Source organism: Oryza brachyantha, chromosome 2 (genome assembly GCF_000231095.2).
Source record: "Oryza brachyantha chromosome 2, ObraRS2, whole genome shotgun sequence".
NCBI classification, from domain to species: domain Eukaryota; kingdom Viridiplantae; phylum Streptophyta; class Magnoliopsida; order Poales; family Poaceae; genus Oryza; species Oryza brachyantha.
Window position 1 is genome coordinate 17,460,376 of NC_023164.2, and position 20,969 is coordinate 17,481,344.

At 38.5% G+C, this 20,969-nt stretch overlaps 1 protein-coding gene and 2 long non-coding RNA genes across 7 annotated transcripts; all 3 read left to right on the plus strand.

Annotated features, from left to right (window-relative positions):
* The first annotated feature begins 632 nt into the window (after positions 1 to 632).
* Positions 633 to 2,582, plus strand: LOC121053541. Its single transcript, XR_005811116.1, has 3 exons — positions 633 to 746; positions 1,612 to 2,011; positions 2,140 to 2,582. It is a non-coding gene; the product is annotated as an uncharacterized LOC121053541 (long non-coding RNA).
* A 287-nt stretch (positions 2,583 to 2,869) lies between these two features.
* LOC107303699 lies at positions 2,870 to 5,316 on the plus strand. Its single transcript, XR_001549679.1, has 3 exons — positions 2,870 to 3,147; positions 3,332 to 3,435; positions 4,744 to 5,316. It is a non-coding gene; the product is annotated as an uncharacterized LOC107303699 (long non-coding RNA).
* A 4,577-nt stretch (positions 5,317 to 9,893) lies between these two features.
* On the plus strand, positions 9,894 to 13,720 carry LOC102721987 (vesicle transport protein GOT1). 5 transcript variants are annotated; one of them, XM_006647409.3, is made up of 8 exons: positions 9,894 to 10,109; positions 11,012 to 11,082; positions 11,489 to 11,566; positions 12,189 to 12,280; positions 12,369 to 12,449; positions 12,949 to 13,046; positions 13,154 to 13,229; positions 13,387 to 13,720. In XM_006647409.3, exons 3-8 carry the CDS (start codon positions 11,539 to 11,541, stop codon positions 13,417 to 13,419), a joined length of 408 nt encoding a protein of 135 aa, XP_006647472.1. In that variant the 5' UTR covers positions 9,894 to 10,109; positions 11,012 to 11,082; positions 11,489 to 11,538; the 3' UTR covers positions 13,420 to 13,720. The 5 variants fall into 5 exon arrangements, with proteins under 5 accessions (XP_006647472.1, XP_006647476.1, XP_015689431.1 ...); XM_015833945.2 differs by lacking the exon at positions 9,894 to 10,109 and adding an exon at positions 11,326 to 11,402 and having other exon boundaries at positions 11,022 to 11,082; XM_040520817.1 differs by lacking the exon at positions 9,894 to 10,109 and adding an exon at positions 11,326 to 11,390 and having other exon boundaries at positions 11,022 to 11,082.
* The last annotated feature ends 7,249 nt before the right edge of the window (positions 13,721 to 20,969 follow it).

Consider the following 20,969-nt stretch of genomic DNA (forward strand, 5'->3'; position numbering starts at 1 on the left):
ATAAACAGTTGTCTGTAGTGAAAAGGGGGTTGCCTTTTGACTTGCCTCCTGCACTGATGCATTGTGTTCTTTGTTTTCAGCTATGAACTTCCCCTCCTTTTTCACAGAAAGGGTTTTTGGCAAATGCAAGCTTCATCCGAAGCTTAGTGATTGCCTAAGGCAAATGTTGGCTATGCATCATAAAAGCTAATTATGTTTTGATGTTATTTCAGGGATGGTCAGTTGTTCAGTGAGATGAATAGCTAAACGTATTTTAATTGGTATAAGCTTGGTGGGATGGGAATACTATTCTGCAATGATAAAAGGTGGCAGTGGGTTTTCGTGACAATTGTATCAATTGTTGCCTTGTTGGTTTGTCTTCTCGTAAGATAATATTTTTCATGTCCCTGGATCGCACTTGTATCTGTTGGATGCTTGAGATGCTAGTTTGTGGTACAAGTGTATGGTCTACATCATTGTATGTCATCATCCAGAATTCGGAATAATGTCACAGTTCATCTGTGAAAGATTATAATCAGAACTGTTTGTTTTCACATAATGATGATGATGGGCCATCAATATTTATCAGTCTCCTCTCCAATTGATTATGCTGAAAATTTGCCACTGATACTGGCTTTTCCATATTTCTATCAGCTTACGGAAAGGGAACTGTGCCTACATTTGAGGTCAGGTGTGGGTGGACACCTAAAGCGCCAAGTTTGAGTTCTCTTTGTGGTTGATTTGGATGCCTTTCTCCTTAATGAAAGGTACCAAGTTGTCCTATTCTTCCTCTCTCTCTCTCTCTCTCTCTCTCACACACACACACACAACACAGAGGAGGGGATTATATTAGATTTTTTTCTTATGCCCTAAACACTTGGAACGTACTTTTAAGATCTCTTCTGATTTACCAACGTAAGTTGTGGATAAAGTTCCAATTATAATTTAGCTTGATTCTGTAACTATATTCTCTCTCTCTCTCTCTCTCTCTCTGAGTTTTCAATAAACTTAAAGACATATACTCTGTATTCATTTGCTTTTGTTTAGAATTTTTATGTTCTGTCAGATATTATAATGTTATCCTATATCATGCTGTGTTTCAGGACATATTCATGTAGCTGTACTAAATAAGAACATGGAACTTCTAAAGTCATTCCTTGCCACTTTGTGGTGTTTCATTCCTTTAAAAAAACAAAGCGTCTCTTTATTAATTTCTTATTAATCAAAAATCATATCCTACTACGCTCAGCCAACACAATTGAAGTTAAAATCACCATATCATGCGTTAAAAGTTTCACGTGGGGTACTGGTTCTGCTGCCTAATGTAATGTGCATCTGTTGCAATTTCACCCACCCAACTATTCCCTCCATTTCATTTATAAGATGTTTTGGTCCTACCTAGATTCATCCATGGATCTATGTATATATATATATATATATATATATATATATATATATATATATGTCTAGATTAATTAGCATCTATATGAATTCAAGGATGGCCAAAAAATCTTATAATGTGGAACAGAGGTAATACAATTTACTCAAATTTATACCTTATCTGTTAGAATTGGTTTGTGCAAATATGATGTTTGAGGATGCACCTTCATGAGTTCTTGTGAATACCTGCAGGAGTTTATTTGTTCTTTGACATATGTGCCACTCGGCCCACTCCAATTGTGTGATCGAACACCATTTTCAAAAGATTCTTCCCAAGTTGCTTCCTTTTCTTTTAATATGAAGAGCCCTGTGTATGGCGATTTGTATGTACTTGAGGCAAAAGAGGAGGTGAAGGCATGTTAGATAAGGTCTATATTGATTTTTGACTAGTGGACCATAGAATCTTATTTTTTGTACTTTATAGTTTTATGTAGACTATATTTTTTGGATAGTGCATGCTACCTTAACTAGTGTATTCTGCATGTTTCTACTGTGCATGTTTTGGCATAATAAGCCTGAGGCTACTTGCACAGGTTTCAGCAAGAACTTCCATATTTGATTAGAGAAGTACTGCCCGCGCTTCAAATCGAAGGTAATCTGACCTAAATGTTGAAACGGTTAAGACAGCAAGTCCAAACAAGAATTACAAACTAGTAAGCATGATGATGGATTGATGATGAACACTAAAGTTAATGGAATCTATGTATGTCTTATGGTCAGGTTATGGCTTCACAATCTTGATTTTTTGACTGAGGAATAAAGCAGTTTCGTCCTTCACGTGGGCGTATCCCATTAATCCATCCACTTCAACAGAGAATGAACTTCCCAAATGATAGACGTCACATGGGTTGCCAAAAACAACAAATGGACGTTTGACAGAGCTCCCATCATGGAATGACATGAAAGAGACATGAAGGCGGAAAGTTTCTCTAGGGGTGGAAAAGAAATATTCCTACAAGAGTGGCAGGCTTATTGGCTTATTGCACTGGCTACAGTAAATGCTTGATTACCACCATTTCTCGGCTCCTCGCTGATGAAAATGGAATCATGCTGCCTTTTGCTTCTATGCCCTCCCACGAAGGAAAGCTGGCAGAATCTTGACATATCACTATCTACAAGTATCAGTCTACACTCCTGTTGATTGTTGAGGTGAGAATTCTGGCATACTAGGAGCAAAGATTGCAGGTAATGCTGGTGCGTGCCATCTGCTTGTAGCACCCACCCATCTTTGTCACGACCTGTAGTTCAATGCTAGCCACTAACTATCTGCCTTGATGAACGGAAGATGTAGGTTGCCATGCCATGACCGTTGAACCGATCAAGATCGCATTCCAGATTTCCAGGATCTGGGCATCGACTGAGAATCCTTCCGGAAACTAGTCGTGTGTGCTTGAGGTAAGCACTATATATATAATCTCTTCTTATGATCGGAAGCATCCTGTCTTTTGTTGCCAAAGTAGCTGATAGCAAGTAGATAGCGTACGTGCGGCATTGGTACATGTGTTGCAAGTTGCAGCCTGCAAGGTCGCCCTCTGTTCCGCCCTGCCCATCAATGGAGCCAGTGTTTTACTCGAGCCGAGTGCCGCGCGGCCATGGATGGATATGAACATGATCTCTTGCCCGTGCTCACTTCATCCGATCCAGAATTCCAGATTCCAGAGTGCTAACGTTTGCATCACCATCTTATCAGTTTCCTGTAGACCTGGAGAAAGGGTCAATGACGTAAAGGTAAGGCGGAGAGGGAGAGATCAAATGACAGGCCGGCATGATGGGCACCTTTGTGTTCTTCTACATATAATAAAGTCATGCCAAATGTTGTCATATACGAGTACATATGTTTGGTTTGTTGCTACAGTTGTGGAATGCCGTAATTTTTCCTACTTGAGCCTTTTTTTGTCAAATCTTCTATTAGGTACCTCATATTTTCCTAAGTACGAGCTCATGAGGATGGACAGCTGTACTGAGAGAGTAGTAAGCTACCACAAGCTAAAATTTCTGATCTTTAACTGCAAGATGGTAAGCTATGCTTTTCTCTAACCAGTATACTGTTTCTGCCATTTTACTATTTCCTAGTCTACCTTAACTTGCTTGAGACATGTTTTTGCTGTTATTATAAGATTTTCTGACCCTCTTTACAATCATATAAATGCTAATAAATCTGGATGTATACATAAGAAAGAAAAGGATAAAATATTCATTATCCATTAATTGAATCCATGTGAAACCAAAACATCTTATAATAGAGAATAGAGGAATCAGTAGAGAAACTCTGTAAGACTAGAGAGCCCGTCGACCAAAGTTTTAGACATCACGGACATACATATAGGCTGCAGACTTACACCCCCATCATGGATATACATATTGTATTTTATTTTTTAGTCTTGGCTTTTAAATTACTAAAATCACAAATATAAATATAAAAGTTTTATTCATAAATTATTTTTTGTTTGTCGTTTTTCCTTCCACAAGTGAAAAGATGACACATCTTCAGCACCCATATTATTTTTTTTTCAAAAAAGAACCGGGTCATGTTAGCGCAAAAGAAATCTGAGTTTAGAGCTAGGGTAAACTTGCTTTATTAGGCAACATATCTTGTATTTGAGACCAGAACTAGATGATTAAGATGTTGTATTTTATCTGGCATGCAAAAATCCATATTCTACTAGAATCCAGAAGTTAGACGCAGGTCTTAAAAAAAACCATAGCCACTCCAACTCATATATTCGCTGGACCGAGAAATGACCAATCGCAGTCCAGACGCTTTGCCGCTTGCATCCATAGCAATCGGTAGCTCAGTAGTACGTAGTACGTTCGACGTCACAGACGAATTCCGCAGCTTTCCCTGCTGAATTCCGCAGCTCTCGCTGCGATGGTTTTGGTGTGACCGGTAACAACGACTGACCTCCCAATCATCAACTTGGCAAAATGCGAAAGAAGAAGCATATATAAAGCTCTCGTCACGCCATGTGCTAGAGCAACATCACTACCACCAACTTGGCGCGCGCACACTCACGAATTATTTTTTATTAAATAAACTTTTTTTAGTAAATAATTTAATTACTAAACCAACGGGCAAATTTTTTTCAAAGCTAAGCTTTTTGGCCACGCCAGTGTTGGTGGCGTGGCAAGATAACGCTGTCACGCAGCCTGGTCGGCGTAGCATGGCATGGCAAGCCATTTCGCCATGCCAATGTTGTTGGCGTGGCCAAAAGGTTCATACAGTGAAAATATTTTTTTCGGAGGTCTACTAATAAAATTATTTATTAAAAATGTTTAAAAAATTAAAAAAATTCCGCACTCACTGACAAAGCAAGTTCGCTGCAGGCTCGGTGCAAAGCAGCTCATTTCAGGAAAAGCTAGCCCATGGTATTTAATCAGACCTGCCAATTAGCATCAAGATTCCAGCAAGCATCATGCACTGGGGCTCTCCTGGTAGCCTGCCATGCATCCTGACACGGTCCAAATAACCATCACTTCTTTTTTTTTTTTTTGCTACTAGAAAACATGCTGATGATTCTTAGTCTAGATCGAGCATGATTCTGGAAGCGTCACTCTCAGAGATATGGTTCGTCTTGAAAGGAGATTAAGAGATGATATGCACTGTTAGGCACCTGCAATTTGGCTCTCTTAGCTAGCTCCAAGTTGGCGTGCAGAAATAATACTGAAAGGCAGAAAGCCAGGTTCCCGTGCCTCTTTTTCGCCGAAAAAAAATGTTATTTGGGGGCAGCATTGATGCAATTATAGTTATGGCTTCGGGTCAGTTGAACTAAATAATTCAGGCGTGCAAGCAGCAGATGGATTCAAAGCAGCCGCCCTAGCCTCTTTCCTTATTACCATCTATATGAATCTATATGAATATAGAAAGGGTCAAAGCATCTTATAATGTGAAACCTTATTAGCACCTATATAAGACCTTGTTTAGTTTTCAATTTTTTTTCCAAAAACATCACATTAATTTTTTTGACACATAATAAAGCATTAAATATAGATGAAAAAAATTAATTGCACAGTTATGAAAGAGATCTTGAGACAAATCTTTTAAGCCTAATTAGTCCATGATTAGCCATAAGTGCTACAGTAACCAACATGTGCTAATGACGAATTAATTAGGCTTAAAAGATTCGTCTCGCGGTTTCTAGGCTAGCCGTGAAATTTGTTTTTTCATTTGTGTCCGAAAATCCCTTCCGACGTCCGATCAAACGTTCGATGTGATGTTTTTGTCAAAAAATTTTGGTAACTAAACACCACCTAAATCTAGAATGATCAAAACATCTTATAGAGTGAAAATGGAGTTAGCTTAACTATGCAATCCCACGCTCGAATAAAGCATGTATCATTGACTTGCACCGTGCCTTTCTTTCTCTTTTGTTCCCCTGGGATCGTCGCCGGGCCATGCATTGCGTACGCACGCATGCAATGCATCGATCGGTCTACAAGGCTCTGTCCAGGTCGCATCTCTCAAAGGTAATCCAAGTGCAATACTAGTCAAAGAATGCGTGCAGATTCTTAGAAGACAAGCAGCTCTATTATTTGGCTGTTTAAGCAAAAACCACTTATTAACTACTCCCTCTCCCTCCGATTCATAACGTAAGATTATTAACTTTTTTGGTTGTAACGTTTGATCATTTGTCTTATTTAAAAATTATGAAAATATCATTTATTTTTCTTGTGACTTTCTTTATTATCAAAAGAACTTTAAGCACGACTTGTCATTTTTTATATTTTTACTAAATTTTTGAATAAGACGATTGGTCAAACGTTGCAATCAAAAAAGTCAAACATTTTACATTATAAAACGGATGTATTATTAAAATATAATTTATAGGTGAAACTTATATATACGTACCCTAGCGGTCTAAAAACAAGGGCTAGAAAATATACTACGTTCAAAATAAACCTAAAACCAACTTTAAATTTAAGTTTAAAATTTAAATTTTAGTTCATAAGTATAACCATAAATGAATAGACGAACATATATAGTCGGCTAAGATGTTAAAGATGTGCATCGACGCATCGTGAGATCTGAGTGGTGAATACACTGATGGGCCAGTGACCATTGGCTTGCACGAAACGGCTAAACGGGCATTGGCCAATCGCGCGACCGTGGAAGCAGAGATCTGTTCCACTGTCTCTCCCAAGGCCAAGATACGGTACGCACGCGGACCGTTCAAGCTGATGCGCTCGCACGCGCGGCCGCACGGCGTCTGCAGCGCCGGGGTAGGAAGGAAGAAAGAAAGAAAAACCAGCTTCCGTCGCAGCGGTTTTGGGTTGGAGGCGAGCTCGTGGCCTCATGGGGAGGAATACAACGTGGCCTGCGTGCGGGTATATGTATCCATCGATGATATAAAGACACATCTATACCGCTACTCCTGTTGCAGTTCTTGCTATTGAGAAAAATTAAAGGATAGTCCCTCAGATTTGGGTTAGCGGAGAGCTTTTAGCCCCTTGGGTAGTATTACAACGTGGCATGTGTGCGGGTCCATGCATTCATCGATGATACTAGATAGTAACCGAATATCTATACCACCACTTCTATTCACTTCTTACTATTGAGAAAATCGAAGGACAGTCACACATAAAATCAAATTAAGTGAATATACCACTTAATTCACCTATAAATAGCTGCACGGACTGGTCCATCTACGTTCCTAAATATCTCTTTAGAAGAGGGACACCAAACCCTATTAGTTGCTGTCACTCTTCCCTCCCATCCAACTCGCTGCTGCTAGAGCGAGTCACCAAAAGCCTTTGGCAACCTAGGATGGAGGAGGGAACTTGGATTTGATGCGGGCCATGCGGCCGAGGTGGCACGCAGGCAACAACATCGATTGAGGAGGCAACAATGGTTGTCTTAGAGCCCAAATTACTCTTCGATGTTATCTTTAGTGTTGGTTTGACGTTAGTCGTTGATGGTGATGTAAGATAATTCAATCAAAATAATGATTGGTCAAGATTTCGGGTATTCTGTTATTTGGATTCGAGAAAAATAATGATTACATTATAAGCTGTTAGGAAGAAAGAACGACTAAGCAATCTCGCTAATCGTAGAGGGAAGTTTTATCTGTCTTCTGCCAGACGCCCCGGGAGCCCCGTTTGCCTTTAGAGTTTTTCTTTCTTTTTTCATTATAGCCAAGTTTCAAAAGCAAAGGTGAACAGCCCCCTGTCCTTTAGATTTGCATAGTCAAGGGCTTATAAGATGATTTTCTTAGTTTTCTTGGTTTAATAAAGCTATGATTTTGCAATTTGCATGTTTGTTGCTTCCTTGAAGCAAAATGAAATTCATTACCTTTCAAAAAATGGATAACACATATTATACAAAATAAATTTTTGTTTATTTTAAACAGTATTATAATACATTTTATTTTATTTTTTATTCGTAGTGAAGCACCGTGTTCAGCTGGTCTTTTGAAGCTTTGGAGATGCCAACCTGCGTACATTGAGTACTGTGTTTTTTCCGGTGTATTGGTCTATTGGAGAAGGCTCACGCGGCAGCCGATTTCTCGAGGTAGCCGGCCAGCTTCGGCCTACGGCCCAGCTCCACACTATCGGCCCACACCGTCGGATTAGGATATTTGATTAGCAGATACTTTAGGATTTATTTACTTTCATCTATCACATATACGTATTGCACCGGGCCAACGTTACAGCTCAATTTAGTTATACAAATAAGATATCATAAAATCTCTCGAATGCAATCATATAAACCAAATACGTTTGTCTATCGAACATTTATTACTATAATTATTATTTAAATAAACTCTAACAAAATAGGAGCGAATCACCGGTTAATAGTAACCGACACATGTTGTAATTACAGGTTGTCAAGGTTGTATGGTAATTCTAAATCTTGCGAGACCAATTTTATAAACTAATTTCAGAAAGCATTACACCGACAAAATGATACATTAAATTTAAAAATCACTACATGACAAAATTCACACGTTACAAGGCTAACTTCAATTGAATAATTCATTTACCTTATCTAATATTAACATAAATTTAAACTCTATAAAGCTAAATTGAATAAAAGCTACTTTATACAAACATTTTTTTGCATCCAATACAAACATCCCGTCTCCTTATAATAAATGAAAATATTAACATTTGAATATTTCAAATGAACAAAAATTTTTTTTAAAATAACACGTAATTCAAAGTCAACTTTTTATGAGTTTAAAAGTTTTTGTTGTGTTTTCTTATACCATAAAAAGATATGTAAATCAAATACTAAATAATCATATAATACCGAGCAAATATTTATCACATGAGTTCTCTTAAGTAACTAAGTTTTAAAAATATGAAAGGTTTAACAAAGTGAAATTACTAATGATGTTTCTAGTGATTGTATTTCTCATTTGTTATTATCAGGACGTGCACATATCTTTCAATTATAAAAATATTCTGCAGTAATGTATTATTTAACGGATCAAGTAATTTACTTATTTCACGTAAAATGGTGATAACAAAATATTTCTAGAATCCTGGATACTCATTTCTATTTATCAGAGATTCATCTATGATATTATATTAGTGATTTGACTATTTGGACATCCAAAATAGTGGTATTGAGTCTTGATTGATCATGTGATTAGTGCAATGACGTTGAACCTAAAATTTATTGTGTTGGTATCGCTGACAGTGTTCTAACGGGTTTTTTTTCCAGCCTGTGCTATTGTGCAAGACAATCCAATCTTATGATTAAACTTTGGTTCTAAATATATACACTGCATATTTATAGAAACATTATTATTAAAAAAATATGTATTTATATTTAGATAAATTCTAATATATAGAAATTGTTCGTCTCGTTTGGATTGATAATTTATAACATGGAAACTCCATAAATTGGTAAGATAATTTCTATTTTAGAAAGCCTCTGATATATGAAGAGTATTCATAAGATGAGGTGGAGTTCGAAGATGATTTTAGTCATATAATTTGAAGAATTACGAATAAAAGAAATAGAATGAGTAAAACACTGTAGGATAGATTTGAGGTAGTATAAGATCACTAATGTTCAAGTTAGGAGCATAAATTCTAATTTAAATTTCAATTTAGAGGAAAGGTATACGTTCAAGATTCCCATGGCCGGATGGAGAGTAATCTTTATCTCTCTTTTTAAAAATTATTTGCAGTCGTTCTCCCCAAGATCATTTGCTGTTGTTAACTTAAGCTTAAGCAGTAAGGCAAGGCATCAAATTGTGGAGTATAGAAAAGAAGAGAAAAGAAAAAGGCAAGCCACGGAATTGGTGATCTGGCTGTCTCACTGGTCCTATTGGGTTAACGAGAAATTTAACTTTTTGTCAGTCTTACGAGCAACCAAAACAGATTTGTCATTCCCTTGTTTATGATATGTGGGTCCTCATTAGTCTATAACAGGTTGGTCTAGTGACAAATTTATTATAAAAATTCGTAAGAGTGATAAACTCCTGCTAGGGCTTCTTTCTTTTCCTATAGTACTAAAAAAAAACGTTCCCCTGTCATTTTTGCAATTTTCTCGCCTTCTCCCGTCTCCTCCATCTCTGTGTCCGCCTGCGCATCCACCGCCACCGCCACCGCCGCCCACCGGAGCAGGTCGCCGCCGGCGAGCGCGCCCGGAGCTTTCGTCGCTCTGTCCCGCCGCAGCCTGACGCCGGCACGCACCGTGATCTCCTTCCCCCTCCGCCGCGGGATCCGTGTTTTGTCGGTCGGTAAGCCCTAGCCCCGCGCGCTCCTCCTACCCGTCCTCGCAGTCGCTGCTCCATCCGTCCCCCCCCCCCCCGCCCCCTCCAGCTAGCTCCCTGAACGCGTGGCGGGATTGCGTTGCCGCGGCGCGGCCTCTTACCCGTGCCTACGCGTGGTCGAGTCGGCGAGTCTCGGCCCTCGGGTTCTACCTCCGGCTGTGTGAAGTGTTTGACCATCGGGAACCATGGGAGAAGCATGACTATAAACACTTGAAATTATCTAGCTCAGCGTCTGCCTCCCTGTTATAGGTGATAAGGTGAACCGGAGTAAAACGATATCATTTTACCGTTGATTGTGAGCACAGGATCCTTGAGATTTTAATGTCTAATGCCTTTTTAGCTTAGGATTTAGGTGTTCCCGGTCATCAATTTAATAGCGGCGATCAGCAGATATTGTAGGTGGTAAATTGTAAGCAGGTTGTATAAATGGAGGTGATTCCTCGAGTTTCACTGCATTTCTGCGATTTCTATTGCCAAGCAATATATCAGGGGTGTGTTGGGTAATTGGAGCAATGCAAGGTGGCCTGTCATATGGCAAAGGTCTGGTTTGGACTAACCTAGCATGGAATTAGTTTGTACTTTTCCCCGTTAGCCAGTTTGCACATACTTGTTTGTATAAGTTTGGCATGCTAGGAAAAAATGTGTCTGAAAGGTCAGAGCCTTCTATAACGATGGTAGATTTTATGGAATGCTCGCATACTGTTGGGTACAATGAGCATAAATTATTGTTGTAGGAATCTAATTAATCCCAACTTTGAAAAGGAGTCCTGTTTGATTTATACTCTGTAAACTTTTCTACTAATGTTTTGAATGAACCGGCAAGTTTTGTTAGAGAGTTAATCTAGTGTCCATTGATGTGATTTTATCAGGTTGTACTCACTGAGCATGCTTCCTGCTGGCTCATACTGGACCAAATGCGATAGCACTTGCAAGCTAATAGGTTGCTACCTGCTCCCTCTGCCATGCACTTGCAAACTGTTTTTTATCGTTCCAACCAAAGCAAGGGCAAGTTGGCAATTATACTCTTAGTCCTAGTCTCCTAGACTTCTGAAACCTTTTTTTATAAGAAATGAAAGAATGTCCAAGTACAACAAACACTTATACTGGGAATGTTTGAATAATTAGCTAAACATATACCAAACTTCTTTGTCTCTACATTGACACATCCCTTTGTTATTTGCAGATTGCAAACAGATCTTCTGATATTATTTCGTAGTTCTGCTAAAGTGAAAATGTGATTCTTCTATGGTGCTAATTTTGGTGCTTGGATACACTTCCAACTTCCAAGAAGAATAATAATCTTGGGATGCCTATTATTTAATATATGGGTATTTGAAACTTTGCAGGTTCGATTGGTGGACTGCTGAACTGAAATTTATTGCTTGGTGCTAGTGCAATGGCGTACGAGATTAGCGAGATCAAAAGTGAAGTTTTATTCTCGATTAAGACTATTACTTACATCAAGCAATCAAAGCACTTATTGGTCTATTTTAATACTCACGACAAATTATTCTGCAACATGTTTTCCCCAAAACTGAGTATATTCTACTTATTAATTGTTTAATGAACTTTTAGATAACCTCATTAATCTTTGGGGTAAATTCCACTTATACTCCTATAATTAGGAAAATGGACCTTTTACTCACTTATACTCCTATGCTTAGGACAATGACACCAATTTCTTGCTGCTGGTTTTAGAGATGATTTTATGTGTGACTATAAATGAAGATGGTGATTTTATTTGCAGTTATTTATAGAATTTATCAATAATATAGTTGGTCCTTTGTGTACTTTGTCTGAAGCAATTGTTTTCATCACACTGTAATTGCACATTATAATTTTAATGCTAACTGAAAAGCATATGCAAGAAAAAAGAGAGAAAACCTCAAGGGATTCAAGATCAGAGTATTTCATTGTATAGTATCTACAATTGTAATTAGATTCCAGTCACAGAAAGTTGTCACATGTTTGTGCCTGCTGATCTCACGTACTTTACCTCATTCACATCTTAGTTGAGTACTAATATTTTTCAATCTGTCTATGTAGAAATTGGCATAGGCCTGGTGGGCTTTGGCATCCTATTCTCATTCCTGGGCATTATACTTTTCTTTGATAGGGGCTTGTTGGCATTGGGTAATGTATGTCACAACGAACAACCTTTGTTGTGTCACTTCATATCGAATAAAATTATAGTGTGGCGTTACCCTTCCTCCTTGCTTCTTTTAGATTTTCTTCTTGACTGGAGTTGGCCTGTTGCTTGGTTGGAAATCTATGTGGCAGCTTTTCACAAAGAAGGCAAACATTAAGGTACTTGAGTCAAAGACTCTGATAGATACAGGAAACTATCCATTTGTTTCTTATCTATGACTGGATAAGATGTGACACCATGCTACAATTATTTTTTACCCATTTTCTTCTAAAATTAGATAATTTGTAGTTGGTCAGGTTAAGTTGATGCTTGTTTCTTCTTAATATGCATGTCAATGACATAATAATAACTCTGCTACATAACTTTGTAGACACACTCTTTTAGGGTATTTATTCTGCACAATTACTAATAAGCATAGTCACCTTCCTTGTAATCTGTTACAAGTTTTCTACGGAATAAAGTTGAACTATAATATCTAGTACTGGTCTACTGGACATCCAGGTATTGTAGATCACATACAACAGGATACCAATTTCTGTCCAAAAGCAAATTTCCGGCATACAAGATATTTTAGTCCAAGTTGTTTATTATTGCTGTGCATCACATGGATTTCTCCCCACATGTGTCCAGAAGAGTAATGTGTTCTTTTTTGGTCAGGGTTCTGTACCTTTCTTCCTTGGTCTGTTTCTTCTCTTTGTCCGATGGCCTGTTGCTGGCATAATAATGGAGCTATATGGATCTTTTGTTCTTTTCAGGTTACCCTTTTTAGCACTTATTTTGCTTCCCCAACTCTTCCTACAATGTTCATTTTTCAGTTAGCCTTTTTAGCACTTATTTTGCTTCCCCTCCATTTCTCCTATAGTGGTTATGGACCTCCTATCCAGGCCTTCCTATATCAAATTCCATTTATTGGATGGATTCTGCAATACCCATTCCAGGTAAAGTTTCCAATTCCATGAGAAAAGGAGGGTGAAACTGATCAAATTGATGATTTAACCCCTTTTTTTTGCCATGGGTCCTACGCTACTGTTTCCAGATTATGGATATGCCATATGGATATAACTGATGCTTCAGTCTTTTATCTGATTTCTGCAGCTGTTTGGTCAGTTGAGGCGTAAACGTGCTTGACAACTCATGGTAGAAATTACCCTTCATAGGGAGCATATTGTGTGATGTTAATACGGAAAACTGCTGTAGACCACCTGTCATGATGCTTTAATTCTTGTGTGCATATTCATACTGTGCCCTTCTAATCTCGAGTTTATGTGGCTTTTGCTCATTTTGCTAGCAGGCAGTAGTTTAGTGTTCATATATAGACTATATAGAGCTTTAAATGGCTGTTGCTGGAAATTCTGAAGATGGATTTAGCGAAACAAGTGGATCTTTTATCCTAATTCTATAAATTAGTGCCAGTAACTATTACCTGAAAGGTCTCACACCAATAGTTCTTCCAAAGAAACCTCCTATGTTGTATGACTTGAATGCATGCATATTTTTTCTGACGGCGGCTCATTCTGGGTCAAGTGCGTGTGATTATTTCCATATTGCATTACATAATGTGCATATAAATAGTGCCGGACATAACCAGCGACGATGCTGCGGATCAGGAAATACTATCGTTATGATTGCTTCGTTCATTTCGTCCGTTATGAGCTCATCGTGGTTCTCATGTTGATAAATGCATTTGTACATCATCATTGCTGCCTTTGAAACCTGCTTTTCTGGCAGAATTTGCCGTCTTGTCCAGGCCGTCCTGCGATTATCTCTACGGAGATTTCGATTTGATCGCGGTCATCCCTATCCACTGAGGCCATGTGACGCACTAGTTTTAGGCGTATTGTCATCAGAATTCGATGGCGATTGGTTGCTGTTAGTAGTGATAAACCAAGATGTTTGTTTCTTCTGAGTTAGCCTATGTTACCTATGATTACTGCGTTGAAACTAAGCCCCTAAAAATATTCTGCTGCTTTGTCCCGGAATTTTCAGGTGACGGCGTAACTATTGCCTCTCTCTTGTTTCTGCCAATAAGAGCCCAGTGTATGACCATGATTTACCTACGCGAACTAGTTAAACAGATGTCCTATTCTTGGATCAATCAGGCCACCTAAGGGATGTGGAAGTTCTGTAGCAACCAAACCAGTTTCATGAAATTTCTTATAGGTTTTGTGCCTGTTTTCCAGAGCAGCGGCAGAGCCAGTTTGGCCGCTCGGCCGCTGTTGGAATCTCATTATAAATTAGTGAAAATGACTGAAATATCATGGATTATTTAAAAAAAATCTCAGTCGCTCCTGCTCGGCGATGTCACTGGAGAATATGAGAAGCTAATAGGAATATAGATTATCAGAATCTGGAAAAACCAGTCTTCTAGCTTAGCTGATGAGAATATAGCTTATAAAAATAGGGGGGGGGGGGGGAAATCTGTTTTTCTAGCTTTTGGCTTCTACTCTATTTTTTGGATCATGTAATTCTAGATTACTAGAAGTTAAAGTATTGTTTAGAATAAGTTCTGATTCGTCAAGATTGCGTGAGAAGCTATAATTACGAGAACCTCTCCAATCAAAGCCTAAAAGCTCAACTTTTTCGAGGGATGCCCTGCGTGCCGTTCCAGATGGGGCCAAATGGACATACAGCACTCGACACCAGATGGCAAGCGGCCACTGGCAACACCTGTTTCTGTCCCGCTGAGCTCACTAGATTTGCTTGCATTTGCCCATTTTCTCGGCTGGCTCCACTGGTCCTCTCTCTCTCTCTTTTTGGCTGGGTCTCTCTCTCTCTCTCGTGGCACCAACACGCCAAAGCCAACAATCATCGGCAGTGCCGAAGGGCCCCCTCCGCCCAATAACTCCGCATTTCAGGATTTTTTTTTTCTCAGAGTGAGGAGATAGAGGGAGATTTAACTTTTTGCCACTTTTAGAAATGACACCTTACATATTTGCCACCTGCTGTCTATGACACGTGGGTCCTCATGTGTCTATGACATGTGGGTCTAGTGGCAAATATGTTAGTGTCATTTCTAAGAGTGGCAAAAAGTTAATTATTCCGGAGATAGAAAGATGCTAGCAGATGCAAACGAGGAAGAGAAACAAGCGCGCGGGTAAATCTGCTAAGGAGGATCATAAAATTATTTCTCGCGAGTGGCTAGCTCATGAGTAATAGAGGGCAGTAGGTTTTTGGCCACCAAATAATAAAACAAACTTAATTGAGCTTATTAGATTTGAGAAATTCAAGCTTTAGATTATAATAAAATATTATGTTATAATAATCTATTTATTTATTTCACATTATTTCTATAATAATCATAAGTGAAAACAAACATGATCTTGGTCAAATTGTTGCACAATAGTTTTATGGAATGTTACACCTTTCATCCAATTCATGCCCCTCTATTCTAAAATAAACAAACATATCATAAGACACATCGTGGTACTACGAATTTATATATAAATGGTTTTTTTAATAACACTATACTAGTAGAGGCACTAACATGTTTACACGTAAGATTGTGAAATCCACGTGTCATAATGATATCATCATGGCTTATTATTTATGAGGTTTGTATCTTGTACCAAAATATAAATATTTCTAACGTAGTCCTAACATTACTTCTTATATCAATCAGTTTCCATTCTAAAGTATTTCTATTTTAACTCAACATATCCTACCATCTCTATTCATTCCTCATTTACACAACATTTTTTTTTCTTTTCAACTTTAATCTTTGCTAAAAATTGTGCTAGAAAATATAAGTATTCGTAGATTATTTACTAGAAATTTAGGTTAAGGAAAAAAATACTAAGATGTTACTTCATAAATGAGGATGAGAAGGTATGCGGGAGTAAAACAAAAAACTGAATGGAAATTAATTAATGAATACGTAGTACATATAAATTTATTAACTGTATTTATATTATATTATAGTATAAGATTTAAATATAAAAATAATTATATTTTGGATCCACTGGCAGCAAGGTGAGACCGAGGTGGTAAAGTGGGAACTTGATCCTCTGCAGTCGATTGCAGAGAAACTCGTCGCTGACATATAAGCCCAGCGTCAGCGACGACCGCTCGAGTCAGTTGCCTACAAAGGATCCCGATCCGGTAATGTGGTAGTACTTCCTCCGTCTCAAAATAAACCAACTTTTTATTTTTTATCTATAATTTTTAACTCTTCGTCTTATTCAAAAAATTTTTTACGATTGATATTTTTGTTTTTATTAGATGATAAATCATGAATAGTAATGTACGTGTGACTAGTTTTTTTCTAATTTTCTGAAAATTTTTCAAATAAGATGAATTATCAAACGTTAGATACAGAAATAGGAGAATTAATTTTTTTGGGACATAGGTATGATTTTACGGCCGTAGGACTCCACATGTTCCATTCCTACTCGTGTTCTCCTCCTGGGAACAAGCCTCCCTTTTGCAGCGCCAGAAAAGATTCCTAGTTCTCCCCTCCTTCGTTCCCCCAAACTTCAGTGCCCCACTCTTCTCTCCTCTCCTCCCCTCCCCTCCCTCCCGTCACATCCTCCGCCAAATGTGGCATATAAATCCCCAGATCCAGGCCTCCCTCCCTCCCACCTCCACCATCCTCACTGCACACACGAGAGAAAAACACACACAGATTCGTGTATACATACATGTGCTAGTCGTGCCCGATCTTTGCAGGTGGTTCTGCTGTCCGATCTTGTTTTTGTTTCGGTTTCTTGCGCCTAATCCATGTTCAGTTTTGTCTTTAAGGTTGGTTGGTTTGGGGTGATGCCTGGCAGCCTGGGCGCAGTGGTTTATCGATCCCTTCCCTGCCTTGTGTGCTGATCTGATCCATGAAACCCGGTGGTTTCTTTTTTTTTCTCTTTCCCTAGTCGCAGCCAACCGACAACAACGCGGGAATCGATCGATAAACCTCTGCATCCAGCTCTCACCTTTTTGGTTCAAGGGCTTAGAGGCAGTGTTGACTGTTGCTTCTTGGTTCTTGGCTGCTCATGGGGGTGTAAACATGCTTACTTGTTTTTCTGATAGATAGATAGATAGATATGAGCATATGTGGTATATCTCTTGATGACTTGGCTTGGCTGTGGTGATTTTATTTACAGGATTTGATGTGTCCTCTAAATAGGTCTATTTCTTCTGAAGGTGGCATATATTATTTCCATGTAGCTATAGATTTGCAATACAAATTTTCCCTGGACCTGAAATCTGGCATCAGCCATGCTTTGCTAATGCTCATGCTAATGTGTGTGCATGGTTCATGAGATGGTTGAGATACTTGCTGTAGTTTTTGGGCTTTCGCCTATTTCATGCTTCCAAACTATTTTGCAGGTGGGTTTGTTTGTCTTTTGTTAGATAGTTGTTTTATTTTTGGCTTTTAATGTTGGGAATAAGTTCCTTGCTCTAGAGAGATTAGTCCTCCATGGCAATTTGTATCCTTTAATAGAAGAGGAACTATGGGAGGTGGATTCTTAGTGGATCTTGCTTGCTGCCGTCATGCCTGGAACAAGTTCCAGTTCATGTGGAGTGAACCAAACTCAGGATACGTTCTAATGCCAATGGGTCTGCACTTGCATCACCAATATTCTGTTGCCTGTGGCATGAATGCATGGTAAAAAAAAAGTTTTCAACAATCTTTAAGAACCTTGTAGAGTAATAAACCTTAATGTGCACTTATATTGAATCTTGTAGCTAGTGAATCCATCTCTTGTCTCTACAATTTATCTCTCACCTCCTTGTCTTCTGTAATCATATGAACAGCCAGCAAATTTAGATGTAAGGTCAGATAATATTCAGCTAATGACTGCTAGAATGGAGTAAAGCGGTAATGGCTCATAACACATTAGGATTATAGCTTAAGAATATTTTTTATGAATACCTTTCAAATCTAGGAAAGCTCATGTGATTGTTCACATTATTCGATGCCTTCTACAGACTGCAGGAATCAAAAGATGAAGGTAGCCGTCCTTGACTCTGTCAACAATATCCCTTTATTCCAACAGGGTTGCCTCTAACCTAAAGAATGAACTTAGCGCACAGTCTCTCTGTTATTGAGGATTCATTCTCTTCACCACATGAAGCTTTTTTTTTTGTGGTTCTGTAGATTCTAGGGCCGATGCTTGATCATCGTCAGTTACCCAGGTTTGCCGCTCTTCTTGGTGAAGGTCAGTGAATCTGCTACTTGGTGAATGGTAATGTTGATCTGAATTTGATACATATCAATTCTATGCTCGTCGAGTTAGTACCCTGTATAGATATATATCCTGTATACAAGAACTCTGTATCAGAGCAGTTCGAAGATTGTATATTTCGGCAGGTTACTGTGGCTTGCCAAACCTTGCTGCATCCCTGCCTGTCGTTTTACAACTTCCTGATAGAAGATGTGATTATGCGGCTCTGATTAGATTCCGTTTTGTTTGGAGGGACTACTCTTTTTTTGTATGTTTGAGAATGAACTTTGCCCGTTTGCAATTGCATTGCTCTCAAAGGACGGATATGTTATACTAATTTGTTTCATATTATAAGATGTTTTGGTTATTTCTCGATTTATCCATTAATTCATAAATGTTGTTAGATTCATTAGCAACATGATGGCTAAGATATCGTGTAACGTAAAACGGAGGTAATACATATTACGTTACGTTGTCAGATACCAACATTAGTAAGTGATGACTGCCTGTTTCTTTTTCTTTCAGGAAAATTTTACCTGATTTGTAGAGGAATTTACCTGTTTACTAGCCGTCGTTTCTTTGTGGTGCTCATGGGCATTGCACTACTGTGCGAGGGACCATCTGTGACCGTTTGGCCCAACCTGGCCCTAAGCTCTTGTGTATACACGTGCACTCGAGTCATCTGCATGGAAACGAACAAGACCATGCAACAGGGTCAGTTTGCCCCTCAGCACACTTTCACCATCAATCTCAGTGTAGCGTGATTACCATCAGGTTTTACTTATCGTGATAATCGTGATTACCAGTCATGCCACTAGGGTGTGATAACATCTTGTCGCGGTTCTGTTCAGGAAATATCGCGAGAATTCAAACTTTTGGGAAAAGAATCTAAAAAATTTATGATGATATGTCGTGATTATCGATATGACCACCATGATTATCGTCGCAGATGCCGTAATTATTATTGCTGCCAAAGAAGCCGTGGTAATCGAATAATATCGAGCGATAATCACACAATATCACAGGGTTTGATGGTATGATTCAATTTTTTTGAATTTAAATAAATTTGTGCGGTTTCTCCATAATTAGCGTAATTATCAGTGACAATTGTCCTACTGCTTGCTCATGGTTTCGATGGCCAAAATGAGTGAAACCCTGATTACCATACCACGTGGACAAAATTAGGGTAAAAGAAAATACTCTCTTTGATTATACCATTGTTTTTTTACATGTTTAATCATTTATTTTATTTAAAAGATTATTTCAAATATGTGCCGAAATATAAGTTATATTACAATACAATAATTTAATTACATTATAATAAAATATAAGTGGTAATTACGTAAGTCTTTTTTTGATAAAATGAATACTCAAACCTGTTGTAAAAAGTCACGAGCCGTATGCACCAACCACTGGCATGTACGTTCGAGCAAAATGCCACCAAGATGCATAGCTAGCGTAGGATCTAAAACAGCACAATATCTCGTGAGCAGATCGATCAGCAGCAGAGAATGCCCTCTCCGTCTCCTCTCCTTTCGATCACGAGAACGGATGCGCTCATGGCCATTTCTTTTTCCGAAAGGGAAAAGAAATTAGCAAGCTGAGTCGATTATTTATTTATTTATTTATTTTGCTTTGGCTTTTCACCGCTCATGTCTACGTCGGCGCCGAGCTTTCCGGGGAGCATGCTAGCGTGATAAGCAACCTGGCAGCTCAAGCAAAGCACCATCTCCAGCTGCTGCTAAATTATTATGGCAATTAAAGAGGGCATAAAGCAGCAGCAGAAGCTGCTTATCACACTTAGACCCTGTGTAGTTGCCAACAATTTCCTCCAAAAAACATCATATTGAATCTTTAGACATCTAAATGGAGCATTAAATACAGATAAAATGAAAAAATAATTACACGGTTATGTGAGAAACCGCGAGACGAATCTTTTTAGTATAATTAGTCCATGATTAGCCATAAGTGTTACAGTAATCGCTAATGATGGATTAGTTAGGCTCAAAAGATTTTCTCACGGTTTCTAGATGAGTCATGAAATTCGTTTTTTCATTCGTGTCCAAAAACCCCATTTCAATATCCGGTTAAACGTCTGATGTGACATCAAAAAATTTTTATTTCCCCAACTAAACACCCCTTATTATCACTTGCAGAAAGGTGATCAAGAGAGAGCTTGAGAGGGAAGGGCTGTCTGTCATCTGCATCCTGTGACAATAGATCAGACAAGTCGGGAGTTCAGGTGAAAAAAAAATGTGACAAGAAAGCAGTGGCCATCAAGCATTCAAGTTAGCTGTACCGTGAGAAGATGATCAGCTGAAAGTCTGAAACCCAACCGACTAATAACAATGAGGTTACTGCTGGTTACACCAATAACAATGAGGTAAGACGTCACAGTTAATCTGAATTACTACGGGAATTAAACTGATCGTGTGTAATTCCTTTAAAATTTTCTGTAAAATTCGATGTGTTTCGAATAGGGTTCATGTAGGAGCTCCAAACTTGGGAATTTTCTCCTGCATT

What these genes read in the sequence shown, in the direction of transcription:
- LOC102721987 (XM_006647409.3), top strand. Translation starts at nt 11,539, where the DNA reads ATGGCGTACGAGATTAGCGAGATCAAAA. An exon ending in GCTTGTTGGCATTGGGTAAT is followed by an intron (nt 12,281 to 12,368) that starts GTATGTCACAAC and finishes TGCTTCTTTTAG; the next exon opens with ATTTTCTTCTTGACTGGAGT. An exon ending in TTCTGCAATACCCATTCCAG is followed by an intron (nt 13,230 to 13,386) that starts GTAAAGTTTCCA and finishes TGATTTCTGCAG; the next exon opens with CTGTTTGGTCAGTTGAGGCG.